This window comes from Scylla paramamosain, chromosome 30 (genome assembly GCF_035594125.1).
Source record: "Scylla paramamosain isolate STU-SP2022 chromosome 30, ASM3559412v1, whole genome shotgun sequence".
NCBI lineage: Eukaryota > Metazoa > Arthropoda > Malacostraca > Decapoda > Portunidae > Scylla > Scylla paramamosain.
In genome coordinates, this window is record NC_087180.1 from 7749115 (window position 1) to 7764085 (window position 14971).

Below are 14971 nucleotides of genomic sequence, written 5' to 3' on the forward strand. Positions count from 1 at the left end.
GCACGCACACACGCACGCGCACACACACACACACACACACACACACACACACACACACACACACACACACACACACACACACACACACAGTCACACAAGACATAACCTGATCCCAAACAGCTGCAGCTTAACATATACCAGCTAGGGTGTTCTCCTGAGAGACTCAGGTCAGGTTCAATGTCAGATCAACAGGCATTCCCGGTGCTTTAGAAAGACCAGCAGTATGAAGCACAACAATGAGACACACTCACATATCCTGTTTACACACCACACATCCTGTGTGATTCTGTGTAGCTGCATTCATTTCTACAATAAATCACAAAGACGAGACTAGTTGTCTATGTTCACCCTAATGCACACAACGCTGAATATACAATACACAAGGTGGACACATATAATATGATGGACTAACCTTGCAAGTTCAGGATCCATGTCCTCCTTGTCCTGTGTTGACTGTGGGGCAGGAGAGGCTGGAGTGGGTGATGTCTGCCGCCAATTTCCCAAGATAGATGAAGTTGCACGAAGTTTCTAAAATACAGGAGAGCATTAACAAATTGATATTAGCTAATGACAACTGTGCAAAAATTTAGCAAAAACAAATATCTAAGAAGTATATAAAGATTCTTGTGAAAGATATTACAGTGTACAACAGTTTTATGATTGGTGCCTGTCTATTTAACATCCAACAGTAACTCCTGAAAGGTGTATATTGAAAGATGCTAATCTGGTAAGTGTGGGATAGCCCGTAGTAGTCAATATTTACTAGCAAAAGCATTTGTGATCTCAGTCTCAGGCCTCTTTACTTGTGCCTTTGTGCTAAGCTGAGCATAGTGACTATCACAACCAATCCTATTATCTTTCTTAAAAAGCTATCATATGAAGCATTTTTTCTTTGATGCTTCAAACTTGCACAGAATTAACACAGCCTCCCTATGGCAGGTAGAGTGGAGTTAAGATGAATCTTGTGCAGTAACAGGAAAGTCAAAGCTGAACACTCAGGGCACGCTGATCATCACGGCCTGATCATCAATGCGTTGGATTTCCATGAGTGTCATAGGAGAGGTTTGATGGCTAATATGATGATCATGACTAGGTTTGGTTCTAGCAATTTTTCACCTCTCTACTGTTTCTTAAGGTAAAAACAAGAAAAAGTTGTGCACTGTATTTTAATTTTGTATCATTACATAAAGCGTGACAATGGGTTCAACCACACAGGCATGTGCATGTTGGACAACAGGATATGAGTTCGTACATGCATATTATGTCACAACTCAGACTCAGTATACTTCATTCTCATTGGTTAATTTGTTTGAGCACAGCCAATCAACCATCATTAACCACAAATTTTGAATATGATTGTATAAACTGTAAAGATGCAAGCAATCTAGCATCTGCCTTTGTGTGAGGATGGTGTGTGGGCTCTGCCATTTATCATTTGAAAAAGTAATTCAAAACTCACCCTCCACCTCCAATATGCATTTACAAAATTAGAAGAGGTTAGATCAGTTTAGGTTGGGTTAGGTTAAGCTGGCGTTGGGTAAGTTAGGTTTGGTCAGGTTAGCTTAGGTTAAGTTAGGTTAGGTTAACTTAAGTTACATTATGTTACATTAAGTTAGGTGTTGACTTGTGGTTTTGTAAGAATTTCATGGCCATTACAGTGGAGTGAAGGTGGGGCTGGCATGATGTGCCAGGAGTAGCATGGCAGAGTGGTGTTGTGTCAAGGTGGCAGCACACCATCCGTTTGCATTTCTACTTCCTTTATTACAGGGAATAAGTTTTATTATAGTAAATAATTTTTTTAATGCCTTTTCAAAAGGGGATTTTTTTTTTATCATTTACATTTGTTGGTGATACAGAATATAAAGAATCACCATTTTTTATGGTTTGCATAAAAACACCATCTCCTTTTAAAAAATATATTTTTAGAAGAAAAATAGTATATACTTGATCATAAAAACAGACCTAGTCATGATTGACATATTTACCAGTTTGATTCCAGTAAAAGCTTCTCAAGCACAATTTCTTTAATTTCAGATCAATTTCTCAACACTTTCATGATGCTCCAAGGGGAGGAATTAAAGTTAGAAATGCAATATATGGGTGTTAAATAAGAAAATGTTTTAGAATCTAAATGTTCAAAATGGCAAATCATAAAGTTTCTAACAATTATAATGAATTCCAGGCAAGTGTTAGGATGATTTACTGCTTACCAAACAAATGAAATGCAAAATACAAAAAAAATTGTCCTCTCGGGAATATGTGATGTGAATTTCCTGGTCCTGACTTTCTACAACAGTGATGTGATACACTGCAAAGACCCCAGCATTCCTACATTACGATACATACTTAGAGACATCAAATAGCCTATAGAAGATAGTAGTATTAAGTATATCACCAGTTACCTCCTTTAAAAGCATAAAATAATTGCATTCCTGTCCTCTTGCTGTGCAATTGCTATCATAAACATATTTTGTTACTCTGCTCGCTCATCTTAAACATATTTTCTAATAATCTCCAAACCATTTTCTTCACATTTTTAAGCACTGGCCACATTACTGTTGTTTCAGAATAACGTTTCGTGGTTCTAAATATCTCAAAGCTTCTTATTTGTCAAGTGCATGTTTACAATAGCAGCAATACAACCCTAGTTCACTGAAGCACCAATAAGGAAGTACTCAAGAACCTCTGACAGCTGTGGGACAAAGGCAGATTAGCACAGTTCTGAGGTCATAATTGGCAGATATTCCTTATTTCATGTACTTAAGTTCAAAGCTGTGCTGGCCAGGCACACACCCACTACATGTCTTAGGCGTTACCTTAGTCAGCCTCTAGAGGGCTTATTAATGTTCATATCACACCACGTATCACTCAAGTAAAAGTTTTTATCAGTAACGTCTTCGTTCGTCAGTGTAAACAAACCCGTCACGTGGTTATATTTAACGGACACTCAATTTCGCGCATTACAGGGCACACATTCCAAATAAAAACAACAATCATGTTCCTTCTCACGTCTTATAACATGGTACTGAAAAGAGCATCTTGGGAAGAAAAAATACACATTGCAAGATCCAGCATGCAACATCGCTAAAATTAAACCCTACTAAAACTATTCCTATTAGTCATCGAATAGATAGCTTTCAACACAAACTCTTATACTGGTTGGAAAATGTCGTCTTAATCAAATAAATAACGACAATAATTTAGGGAAAAGAGATGCCCAAAGGATAGCTGCAAGACAAGGAAAATTTTACATACGTCCCGCTGTCAAGTTCCACCATCTTGTACAGCCTTGTCACTGGCTGCTGGGGAACCAACTGAACGCCCCTTGCAGCTCACATTTGACTCAACTCTCGCTCCCAAGCATCACAAATTAACATACACTCCTTATAGTCTGCTCTTTCAAGTACTATAAATCAATCTCTCTCTCTCTCTCTCTCTCTCTCTCTCTCTCTCTCTCTCTCTCTCTCTCTCTCTCTCTCTCTCTCTCTCTCTCTCTCTCTCTCTCTCTCTCTCTCTCTCTCTCAAAAAAAAAAAAAAAAAAAAAAAAAAAAAAATAGCTTATCATGCTGGTCACTGAAAGCATCGTATTTTCTCATGAATTATCAGATGAGCGTGGCTGATCTTGCTGGACTATTTCAGGCGTCATGATTTTCCTACATTTGATTAACTACAACCACAGTGAGAAGTGAGACCCATACAATCACTTGAATATTAAACATCATGTGGACATTCCCTTACAGAAGGCATGACAGGACACTGCATCTTGTATTATTCTAGGAGTAAGAATACAGAGGAAGGCTTTTCCAATCTTTCTGCCCCTTTTAATTAACTTAACAGATTTTAGTTATTATTATTATTATTATTATTATTATTATTATTATTATTATTATTACATCTATTTATTATTTTTATAGAATGTGCAACCAGATGATGTTCGTAATGCCCTGTCATTATTTTCTATTTTCTTGTAAAATACACCTTTTCCTGTATGTGTAAGGTAGAAACCAAGAACATCCTCCCTTGAGAGTGACAAAGAACACAAAGAAAAATTAAACTGTGACAGACCCACTGATCCTGCCATGGCTGTTCACTGGGACTACAGCAGGGCCACTATCACTTCTACAGGGATGGAAGGCATGGTGAACACTGACATGAAATTTATGCAGGAAAGGTGTGCAAAGGTGAGCAAAATACTGATCTATTCAATACCTTATAATATCTACAACTCCTTAAGTGGTTTCTAGAGAAGTTTCCATTTGCCCTATTCATACACTTCATTCCAGCTTTCTCTACTCTGTCTATCCCTCCCACCTTTCTTTTCTCTCACACACACCTTGCATACTCTACTCTATCCACAGTCCTACCTTTCTTTTCTCTCACACACCTTGCATACTCTACTCTATCCACCCTCCTACCTTTCTTTTCTCTTACACACTCTAACACAATTTTTCTACAGTATTTCTATGGGTTATCCACTTGCATGTACAAGCATCATTCTTATTCCTATAAATGATGTTTGTCTTATCATCTTATTCTTACATTCTGTTCCACAAAAGATATAGTCATTCTACCACATAAACTGAATAAATCCATCTTATTTATAAGTTTAAAAAATCATAAATTGTCTATCTATTCCTCTGATGCTGAAAGTATCCTAAGTATCCTCCAAATTGGTGGCCACAGAAGAAAAGCTTTCTCCTCCTCCTGTCCAAATGCTTCCCTTTTTCACACATTCTCCTTCACCATAACCTTCAATCTTTCAAGTGGCTTTTGTCCTCTATTAGGACCTTCAATATCCACTCACATAAACTTTCTTTATAAACATTTCACTCTTCACCATCTCAATAAAGCCATATCATCTCAGTGTGCTCCTTTTCACCTACTCACACCACATTACTCAAAGACTTTCACTACTTTCATGTTCTTCACCTAGTCATCCTCCATATGCCTCTTTCAGGTAACTCATTCCAACTCTTGACTGCTGTGTCACATTCCATGTCCAAGCCTCTGATCTACATGTCAGTGATGGCAGAATACTATTACTCAAACCTCTCTGAAGATTTAAAGACACATTTCTCCATTCCATAATCCTAACAAGTGAACCTTTCCCAGCACTCTCTCATACTCAATCTAAAAGCTATCTTAAAGTCACACACCTCTACTTCTCAAAAACTACCACCTAATTTTTTCCCAGGCATTCACCTTCAGTTTCTGTCCCATACATTAATCTCAAATGATTAAAAACACTGCTCATGGTCACTCTGCCCCTACCCCCTGGTTGTACCTGACAGGATGTACTAATAAGATGCACCCAATAAAGATCTGGGGTGGGCTAGCACAATTTTCTTTGGGAAGGCAGGCCTGTTACCATTCTTTTCTCAGTAACAATCTTAAGCTCTCTCCACACTGGCAATGCAGCTTAGTTAAAACTTACTGACTGAGATGCTGTCACTGTGCAAAGATGTCTTCTCATTCATGAAATTATTATAATGCCTTTTCTATACATCCTTCGTCTCCTTGTTACTTATGGGAACTTCATGCTTTCTCTTCACTCACACTCTTCCCCTTCTATGTTCTTTTTAATTTCCTTCAAAACAACTTATTCTCACTGAGTTTTCAGTCAATTTCTTTCATCTACTCTTTTACTTTCCCTTACTGACTTCTCCACTTTCCTATTCCAAGACTTGTAACTGGTTCTTTTCTCTCTTTGATTTCCTCTCTGGCACATTGTTTTGCAGCATTATCTCATCATAAACTGAATGTTCACAAACTGAGATTTGCCTGCATATATCTTATTACATGGTGAGTGTTAACAGTGAGTGCTGTGTTGATCTCTTCATGAGGAAACATGCCTTCTAGAATGAAATGAATAAATATAATTATCAAGGGATTGTACTCACTTCCTTCTCTTTGTTCTCTGCCTCTGAGCGGGAGAGAGCAATGGCCAGCTGCAGCTCTTCCTCCTCCTGCAGCTCCTCCTCACTCTTCTTTCCTGGTGTCTGCAGAAGCAAGTGCCACAATCAAAATTCAGGAAGTGGAAAGTTTCTTACTAATTCCTCAGTTTTAATACTAAATCTTAGTAATTTTTCATTAAGTTCTAACAAGTGACAGCCTGTCATGACACCCATTCTTCACATCTGACCCTGAAATTTTTGCCAAAGCAGAAAATTTGTCAGGTGTACAAAAGTCTCTACCCTTTAGACATGGCTACTTGTGAGTAACAGCTGTTCCCTACGCTGACAATACAACTAAAGGGATCCAGATCTAAGACCTAGGAAGATATCATGCAGAATTTGATGATGCTCATGGCAGTCACTTTAATAATTCTGTATCATAAAACAGATACATACTGATTCATATTTAAATAATCTAACTAAGATAATGTCTTTTAGTTGCTTTTTACACTCACATTTCTCCATTACATCCCTTATTATACCTACTACTTTGCAGAGGAAAGTAAAACTAAGGTAAGAAATTAAGGTGGTGACTAACCTTGGAATTCTTGGGGCTGTTTGGCTCCTCACTCTCCACCTTGTCAGCAGAGGGGAGGGGTCTTTGGGGGCTGGAGAGGAACAAGCCAAATGGTCAACCAACATCTCTAGTAAGCATACACAACAGGGTGCCAACTTGATGTTTCTTGACACACAGCAAGCATTACCTTACACTCTCAACTACTTGGCAATACCATTATGCTGAGCTTAAACTTTGAATACCACACCACAGAGAGAGAGAGAGAGAGAGAGAGAGAGAGAGAGAGAGAGAGAGAGAGAGAGAGAGAGAGAGAGAGAGAGAGAGAGAGAGAGAGAGAGAGAGAGAGAGAGAGAGAGAGAGAGAGAGAGAGAGAGAGAGAGAGAGAGAGAGAGAGAGAGAGAGAGAGAGAGAGAGAGAGAGAGAGAGAGAGAGAGAGAGAGAGAGAGAGAGAGAGAGAGAGAGAGAGAGAGAGAGAGAATCCTGTGGAGAAACACACTCTTGGGAACACACACACGTAAATTTCCCTCAGACTATGACCATTAAGACATACACACACTTAAATTTCCCTCAGAATACAACAAGTCACAAGCCATTTGCCTGTCTTTTCCACATAACAATTTGCTCTTCATACTAAATGTGAATTTTCACATTTCACTCATAAAATTGCTGGAGTCATATGATGCTTCAGGAATACAGCCTACAATACACACGGCCTACATTCATAATGGAACAGAATCATCCTTGGTTGGTATTTGGTTGAAGCTCCAGGATCCACTATATAAAGCTGGCTGCCCTCGGAAGCTAGACATAAAATACTTTTTATGATGCGCAACAACTGGTTAATTTAAAGTACTTATGCCTAGACTTTTATGAAGCTCTGACTAGAACTTGTATAGAAATAAATTACACCAATATCTATAACAGGGAATGGAAAAGTGCCTACAGGTTTTGTGCACTTAGTGTTGATAGATTCAGTGCTGCTGCTACGGCTGATGTTCACCACACTCTCCAGGCAGCCACTGTGTTCAGGAGGGCAATGGATCAACACAAGCAGCCTCCCTTCTTGCCTCTCCTGCACAACTTATGAGCTGAACACATACCCTAACAATGATGGCTGTAGTAGTTTCCAGTGTGTAACTACAGAAAATCATGCAAGTTGATCCTAATGTACATATTCAATAATCTAAACAACATATACAAGCAAAAGTAATTATATACTGATTTTCCTAGTGAAAAAAATAAAGATGCAAAAAAGACAAAAAAGAAAGAAAGAAAGAAAGAAAGAAAGAAAGAGAGAAAGAAAGAAAGAAAGAAAGGAAAAAAAAAGAAATATATATTAAAAAGAAAGCAAGAGTCAAACAGGCTACAACTTACTTGTTGATGTCGTCGTAGCAAGACTCACACACACGCACCTCCCTCTCGATACCAAACTTTGGGATGGTGGAAGACTTGCTGGAGCAGTCCCCACAGAACACTTGGCCACAGGCACGACAATGGTGCTGCAAAATGTACGGTGGATGGCTACAGTACTCTCTCCACTGTACAAAAGCATGTAAAACTACAGGTCCTAGTATACCTATTTATTTATCTGTATCTAAAAACTGTTCCTGAGAGCTTCACAAAGGAAGGCCACAACATGAGTCTCCACATATTTCTACCCTTGCATGTTCTAGTCCTCTCATCTTTTTACCTTAAAAACTCCAGCACTCTATCCTCTATCCTCTATTTCACAGGAAACAAATCTCTCGCACTCAACTGTACCTGTGGTGCCATGCCCATATACAAGGACTTTTTGGCCATTCTTAGCATTTGCCCAAGCCAACTTAAGGTGCTGTGCTTGACATACATCATTCAACTCCAACTTTACTTGACATACCAGATCTATCATATACAACATATGCTTACTTTTACTTTGTTGTCTATATGGTTGTGGCCTCACTTGCAATTTTCGTAACAGAAGCAATTATTTCAAGTACAATTGCTAAGATATGAAACTTTTGATGTAAATAAAGAGAAATTCTGAACCATTTCCATCTTTAAGTCTGAAACAATAGTCTTGTCACACAGTCTAATACAATAGTCTCGTTACACTCACCTTGCGTCTCAACATAGTGAACTGAGTGCGACAGCGGTGACAACACTCCCCATCAGCCCAGTCAGGGGCGCGGTCAGCAGTGAACATAGCATCGCTCTCACTGACAGTAGGAAGGTGATGGCCCTCTGCCTTCAGAATGTTGACAGTGTCCTTGGGGAGGAGAGACAACAAATAAGTTCAAAGAGACACATGTAAATCCCTCTCTGGTTGTGTTAAGGATCTTACTTGGCACTGAAAATTTCTTTTAAGTGTTTTAAGTGATATTATTACTCCCTCTTTCAAAATATATATGAATGTATCTGTGAGCACTGTACAATGAGCATTATTTACCTCAGGGCTTGATGTGCTCCTCCTTGTGTCACTCATTCTCACCCAACTATTTACCCTGACAAAAGTGAAGCCATACACCAGTCCCATCACACCCCACCCTAAGTCTTGCACTCCATTGTCTTCATTGCCCCAGACTCATGTATTGGATGAACACACAAAGGTGTTGCCTGTCTGATATTAAACTCTGAGATTCCTATATATATGATTTCAAAGTCTAGGAGCCTCAAAAATCTTCAAGTTTTCAAGTGCTGACATTATGTAAAATTCAATCACTCTTTCAGGCCAGTGCAATACAAATACAGTACGATAATATCATCAATATTACTGTATAAGAGTATCAAAATATCAGATTTCAATCAGGTATTTCTGACTTATAATGCATACAATATTTTCAATTCACAACTGACTTTCTCAATGTAATCCTATTGTGTGTGTGTGTGTGTGTGTGTGTGTGTGTGTGTGTGTGTGTGTGTGTGTGTGTGTGTGTGTGTGTGTGTGTGTGTGTGTGTGTGTGTGTGTGTGTGTGTGTGTGTGTGTTCAAAAATTTTCAATCCATATAGCATTCTATCTGCTTGGCTTTGTTTCTATAGAAAAAAACTGAACTAGATATACATCTCTCTCTCTCTCTCTCCCTCTCACCTGGACGGCCCTGTATTTGGGCTCATTGCGGAAGGCATACACCCAAGTGGACAGGAGCAGCAGAATCTTCTTGCGCACCTCATCATTGGGGTTGCTGCGCAGGACATCGTGTATCTGTTCCATCACACCCCGACATGCCACCTGCTCATGCACTGCCTGCCCACAGTTTTTCACAACTGATTCAAACACCTGCAGCGCCAACAGCACCACATTAGGGTTGCTGTCCTTGAGACGACTCACCAGAGACTGTACAGCTGCCTTGGGACTGAGGGAAGAAAGCAGATGGAAGGTATAGTGAATGAAAAGTTATAAATGTTATTTATAACAAGGTGGAAATACAGAAATAAGATTATTTCTTTCTATCTTACTCTTGGGAGAGACCATTAGAAAAGCCTCCACTTAGTACTGTCCACCAAGTTCACCTCTGCCTACTCCTCTCAAGTCTTCCACCCTTTTCCTCCCAAATATACAAGACTGTGCTCATAGTCACATTCAGTTCACCAACCTTTAACTCATCATTCTCTCAAGAAAACCAAATTACTTGAATATAATAAAGATACCTTGACTTACAAATGCCCTAACATACAAGTTTTTTTTTTAAGATATGAGCTGCTGCTTGGTCAATTTTTTTTTTGCTTTGAGTTGCAAGTCAAAATCAAAGATATGAGGGAGCTTCAGATATGCTGCCACTAGTTGGCACAGCAAGCACCACCCAGCATTCCTCATCTCACTCGTTCACTTCACGTTTTATAAAATATTTGTTATTTATAAATACATTTTTCTTACAGTAAACCCTCAATATAATGAACACATATTGGGAGAGGAGAGAGAGATGAGTGAACTTGACAATGGCCAATGACACAACACTCTCTTTCTCTCTTAGATAAGTTAACACACACACACACACACACACACACACACACAGAGAGAGACAGAGAGAGAGAGAGAGAGAGAGAGAGAGAGAGAGAGAGAGAGAGAGAGAGAGAGAGAGAGAGAGAGAGAGAGAGAGAGAGAGAGAGAGAGAGAGAGAGAGAGAGAGAGAGAGAGAGAGAGAGAGAGAGAGAGAGAGAGAGAGAGAGAGAGAGAGAGAGAGAGCAGTGCATCATCAGCCAATGTCAAGGTTACTCACTGACTGTCCCACAGCCAGAATTCATCTCTAAAACATGTGGCCGACTATGTGTCAACCGACTCTCTTGCATTTTAAGACCTAGGATGTTTGTAAAATAAAGCAAGTATTCAATAATTCTGAAATATGCTGTAATTTTTAAACAGTTTCATAAAATAAAATGCGAGTTTGATAGCCTTAAAAGGGTCATTATACCTGAAATTTGGTAAACAGAGGTTCATTACACCAACAGTTTACTGTATTCAAAAACATAACAAAAAAATAGGGCTTTTCTTTGGGGGGGTTGGAAAGGATTAATGCCATTTCAATTAATTTCAATGGGGAAAATTTATTTGACACATGAGCAAATTGAGTTATGAGCTCTGTAATGGAACAAATAAACTCATAAGTCAAGATACCACTGTATTTTATTCCTTTAATCTACTGATGTATATAAAATAAATAAGACAAAGACACACTGAACATCACGACTCACTTGACATCTCCCTGACGTATGAGGTCCACAATGTGCAAGGTGGTGTCCCAGTCAATGTCCAAACAGCAGTGGGCTGTGTGGCCTTCTCTGAGGGAAAAATTAGGAGCAGTTGTATCTAATGTAGCCATATTACTAAATGAGAAGTCAGGCACAGTATGCAGAATAGCTGATGGTGTATGGCTGAGAGGGCCAGAGGTGACCTGTGCTAAACAGCAGCCCATGAAGCACAAAAACCATTACCAATAACATTCACAATAATGTATAAGAACTGAGAACAAGCTTGTGTTATAACTGCAATCTCCACCGTGTTGTAATGGTTATGCAAACCAAATAATGGTGTGCTCTTGGAAAAAAAGAGCAATGGAGAAAAATTGCAAATTACATTGCTGTCCACAGACCACACCGGTTTATGTCATTGTGTTTACTAATGATGCCTGCTCTGTAATTTTTATGACATACCAATACCAAATTATTTTTGGCACCAGTAAATATCAACAATATGTGTAACCATTTGTTCAAGAATGTATCAGAATCCATGAAAATATTTATACAGGAGGAAAGTCACATATTCACAGAAATGAAAGATGAAGTCATCCTAAGTCAAAAATATTCTATGACAACTGGCTGCAAATGGGGCTGGCCTGCAATGTCTAGCTGATCTCTGATGCCATATGTAGTTAATTTTGTTTTAAGCTATTATTTGGTCCAATGATACACTGTGTTCTTGAATTTTATTTTATCTTTAAGAAAATCTTGATGTGTAATCAAGTAACATCCTCAAGATGGCAACACCCACCACTACTGTCCTCCCTCCCTCCCCATCATCAATTCTTAGCACATTCATATCTAAATGTTCCTGTAACTTCTAAACCATGATGTTAAGAGCATTGACCATAGCATATTTCCATCTCTGAGAATATGTCTTTCTTCACAGGGCACAGCATACAATTTCCTCTTTGAGTACATTTGTTAAAAAAAGATCCACCTGTGGACACAAAATGAAGGCAGAAAACTTCCTGCCTTCTTCTTGCAGAAGACCAAGTAAATAAGCTCTGTTTACAGATATTTACAATAACAATAATTATACATGCCATGAAATGTAATACTAAAGGGGCACCTTGATGCATGTTGACTTTAAAGTAAGGCTAACCTTACAACCTGTTTCCCTTCACTGCTACAAAATACCAGAGAGATTTGATATCAATGCCATTGTAAGACATAAAGTTACAATGGTCTTGTGGTGGCTAAGTGAGAGCAGCACAAGCAAACAGCTTAGTGAACCACTAAAACAAATATATCAAAACTAATATTGCACAAACTTATTAAAGCATTCTATTTCATGTTGGTTACTTCTCATCAATCTCTATAATTCAAGAAGCCTTCACCGTGATTGCTACATGGTGCACTGAGCCATGATGCACCATAGAAGCAGATATGAGTGTTCCCTCATTAACTACTGGTCACGGCCTAACCACGAGGAAAAAAAAAAAAAAAAAGGAGAAACAAAGACCATAGGGGCCACTACAACCTATTCTTGAAATTACAAATGAAACAAATAAGTCTGCACAGCCTGTCACACAGGGCTGAGGCCACCGCTGTACATAGCATGGTAACAAATGCATCAGTAACCCACAAGGATCAGCTGCAAGGAAGCCATCTAAGTCATATCTATACCTGGATCATTATTTTCCTTCCAAAACCACCACAGAAGACACACTCACCTAGGAGCAGGTTGATATCCGACGACATGTTCCCTGTTGGTGATGGAGAAGAGGGAAGGAAGTGGGACAAAGTGGGCTGGGCGAGTATTGGTATTTGTCAACACAGCTGCTGCTCGCTTCGCTATGGTCGTTCCTTCTCCAGGGACGGTCCATCTCTTTCTCTTACTCAGTTAAATATTTCATAATGTAATATATTTAAAGCAGCAACAAATAAACATCGTTAATTTGTATCTTGTTTTGAAGTCATCTGAATATTGATGTTATTCTACAAACTTATTTTGCATATTATTCTCCTGACGAGAGTAGACAGTCCATCATTGTCTCCTCCTGTCACGAGATTTTTAGTCACTAACGTTTACACTTTATTGATGTACCTATTAATTTTATCTTTTCATCTTTAATCATTCAACTTTTCATTTTTATATTTCACTGGACACAATTTGGATCACTAGTAATGCCTAGGCACCGGTTTATAAAATTATTGTAATTATCATTTATATCCTTCGTTTTCTATGACAACCTTCATGTGTATGTTTTTCTTTTACAAGTTAGACTATTATAGTTTATTGTTACGTAATTTCTTATGAGATATCTTACTGTACCGAAAAAAAAAATAGTTTCCTATTAGAAGTTGCTTCCACAGTGTTCTCCCACCCTCTATTGGAATGGTCATAAAGTAGTTTGGTGACTATTATGGTCTTTAGGGGACTTGTTTATTTATTTATTTGTTCATTTATTTATTACTTGTTTTATTATATTTTATTTGTCCATTATTTTGTTTTATTATTTAGATAGTAAGTGCAATACCGCCTTTCACGGATAAACTCTCTGGGTACTTCGGCGACTACAATACCCTTTGGCAGCAATGGATAATTGGCGAGGCTGTTTGTGAATGGTACTAAGTCATTAACTATGATCTGTAATTACAAGAGATGCAGCTCGCACATATTGGGTCTTGTGATGTCCACTTAAGGAACGTACTAATCAGAAGATGCTTACGTACTAGTGTATAGTGTCAGTGGAGTGGTTGTATTCTGAAATACTTCACCCCCACTGCATACTCTTAAAAGGCTCAAGTTGAAGATAATCAGGTTTTTTATTTTCTTCTTTTTTTTTATGGTTTTATTGACATATTAACACGATTTCTACATTATCAGTAAGCCAAATTATCTTGAGAACCCGGCTAATTATCTCTGTGGCCTTTGTAAGTACTAATCGTGATGAGAGAGCAAAGTATTTCTGAATACGGGCTTGAATTGCAAAAACGAACCCTATGCAGTTCATGTCCCACGTTTCTCAGTGATTGATGCACCCTTGTGAAAGATCCAGGTGTTCCTTTGATAATGTGTTATCAAACGAGGCGTGATGCTCGGGAACTGAGGCGTGTGCACTGAGGGACATGTGGTAAGGATAGAGGAGTGATAACAAGGGTGATAGGAATACTGCTCAAGTGGTTATGCGCATCATAGCTGAGCCGCGTGGTGATGACTATCAGTAGTCACCTCACTCTTTTATCTGCTGTCTGAATTCTCGCATGATGCAGAACAAGGTGGGTCTGGAGGCTGTGGGAACATGTGATTTTGAAAATAAAAAGAAAGAAGGAGACGAAGAAGACGAAATGAGTTAGTCGGTGCTAGGATTAGAAAGAAAAAAAAATAGCTAGTTGTTACTTTCTCTATTGTAGATACACACACACACACACACACACACACACACACTTGTGACCGATACCATCCTTTATCTCTTTTTTTTTTTTTTGTGTCTGTGTGTCCTTTCGAAATGAAGAGAAAGGAGGAGGAAGATAAGGAGAAGGTGAGATGATAGGCACTGATAGCCTGCACAAACTCCTCGTCTCTCTCTCTCTCTCTCTCTCTCTCTCTCTCTCTCTCTCTCTCTCTCTCTCTCTGAAGTTAGAAGTGCATAAAATCTGACGAACACTCAATGAAGCCTAATAAACGAGTTAGCTCCACTCTCTTCGTAAGCTATCCAAACGAAACGCTCCTCTTATTTGTTCGGGAGCTTACCAACATAGGAATAATTTTGGTTGGATGGCTGACGAAAAAAAAAAAAAATAAATGTAATTGGCCCTATTGCCTTAACAGTTCCAATTTTTA

At 38.7% G+C, this 14971-nt stretch overlaps 1 protein-coding gene across 1 annotated transcript in view; it reads right to left on the bottom strand.

The window, feature by feature from the left end:
• LOC135116072 (hepatocyte growth factor-regulated tyrosine kinase substrate-like) overlaps positions 1-14591 on the bottom strand; it is a 29232-nt gene extending 14641 nt beyond the window's left edge. The window contains exons 1-10 of the mRNA XM_064033283.1: positions 14576-14591; positions 14149-14247; positions 12858-12990; positions 11137-11223; positions 9536-9800; positions 8567-8716; positions 7846-7970; positions 6493-6562; positions 5901-5999; positions 413-528 (exon numbers count right to left, since the gene is read on the bottom strand). Coding sequence (XP_063889353.1) covers positions 413-528; positions 5901-5999; positions 6493-6562; positions 7846-7970; positions 8567-8716; positions 9536-9800; positions 11137-11223; positions 12858-12990; positions 14149-14247; positions 14576-14591 — 1160 coding nt within the window. The remainder of the gene's footprint in view (positions 1-412; positions 529-5900; positions 6000-6492; positions 6563-7845; positions 7971-8566; positions 8717-9535; positions 9801-11136; positions 11224-12857; positions 12991-14148; positions 14248-14575) is intronic.
• Positions 14592-14971: the final 380 nt, after the last annotated feature.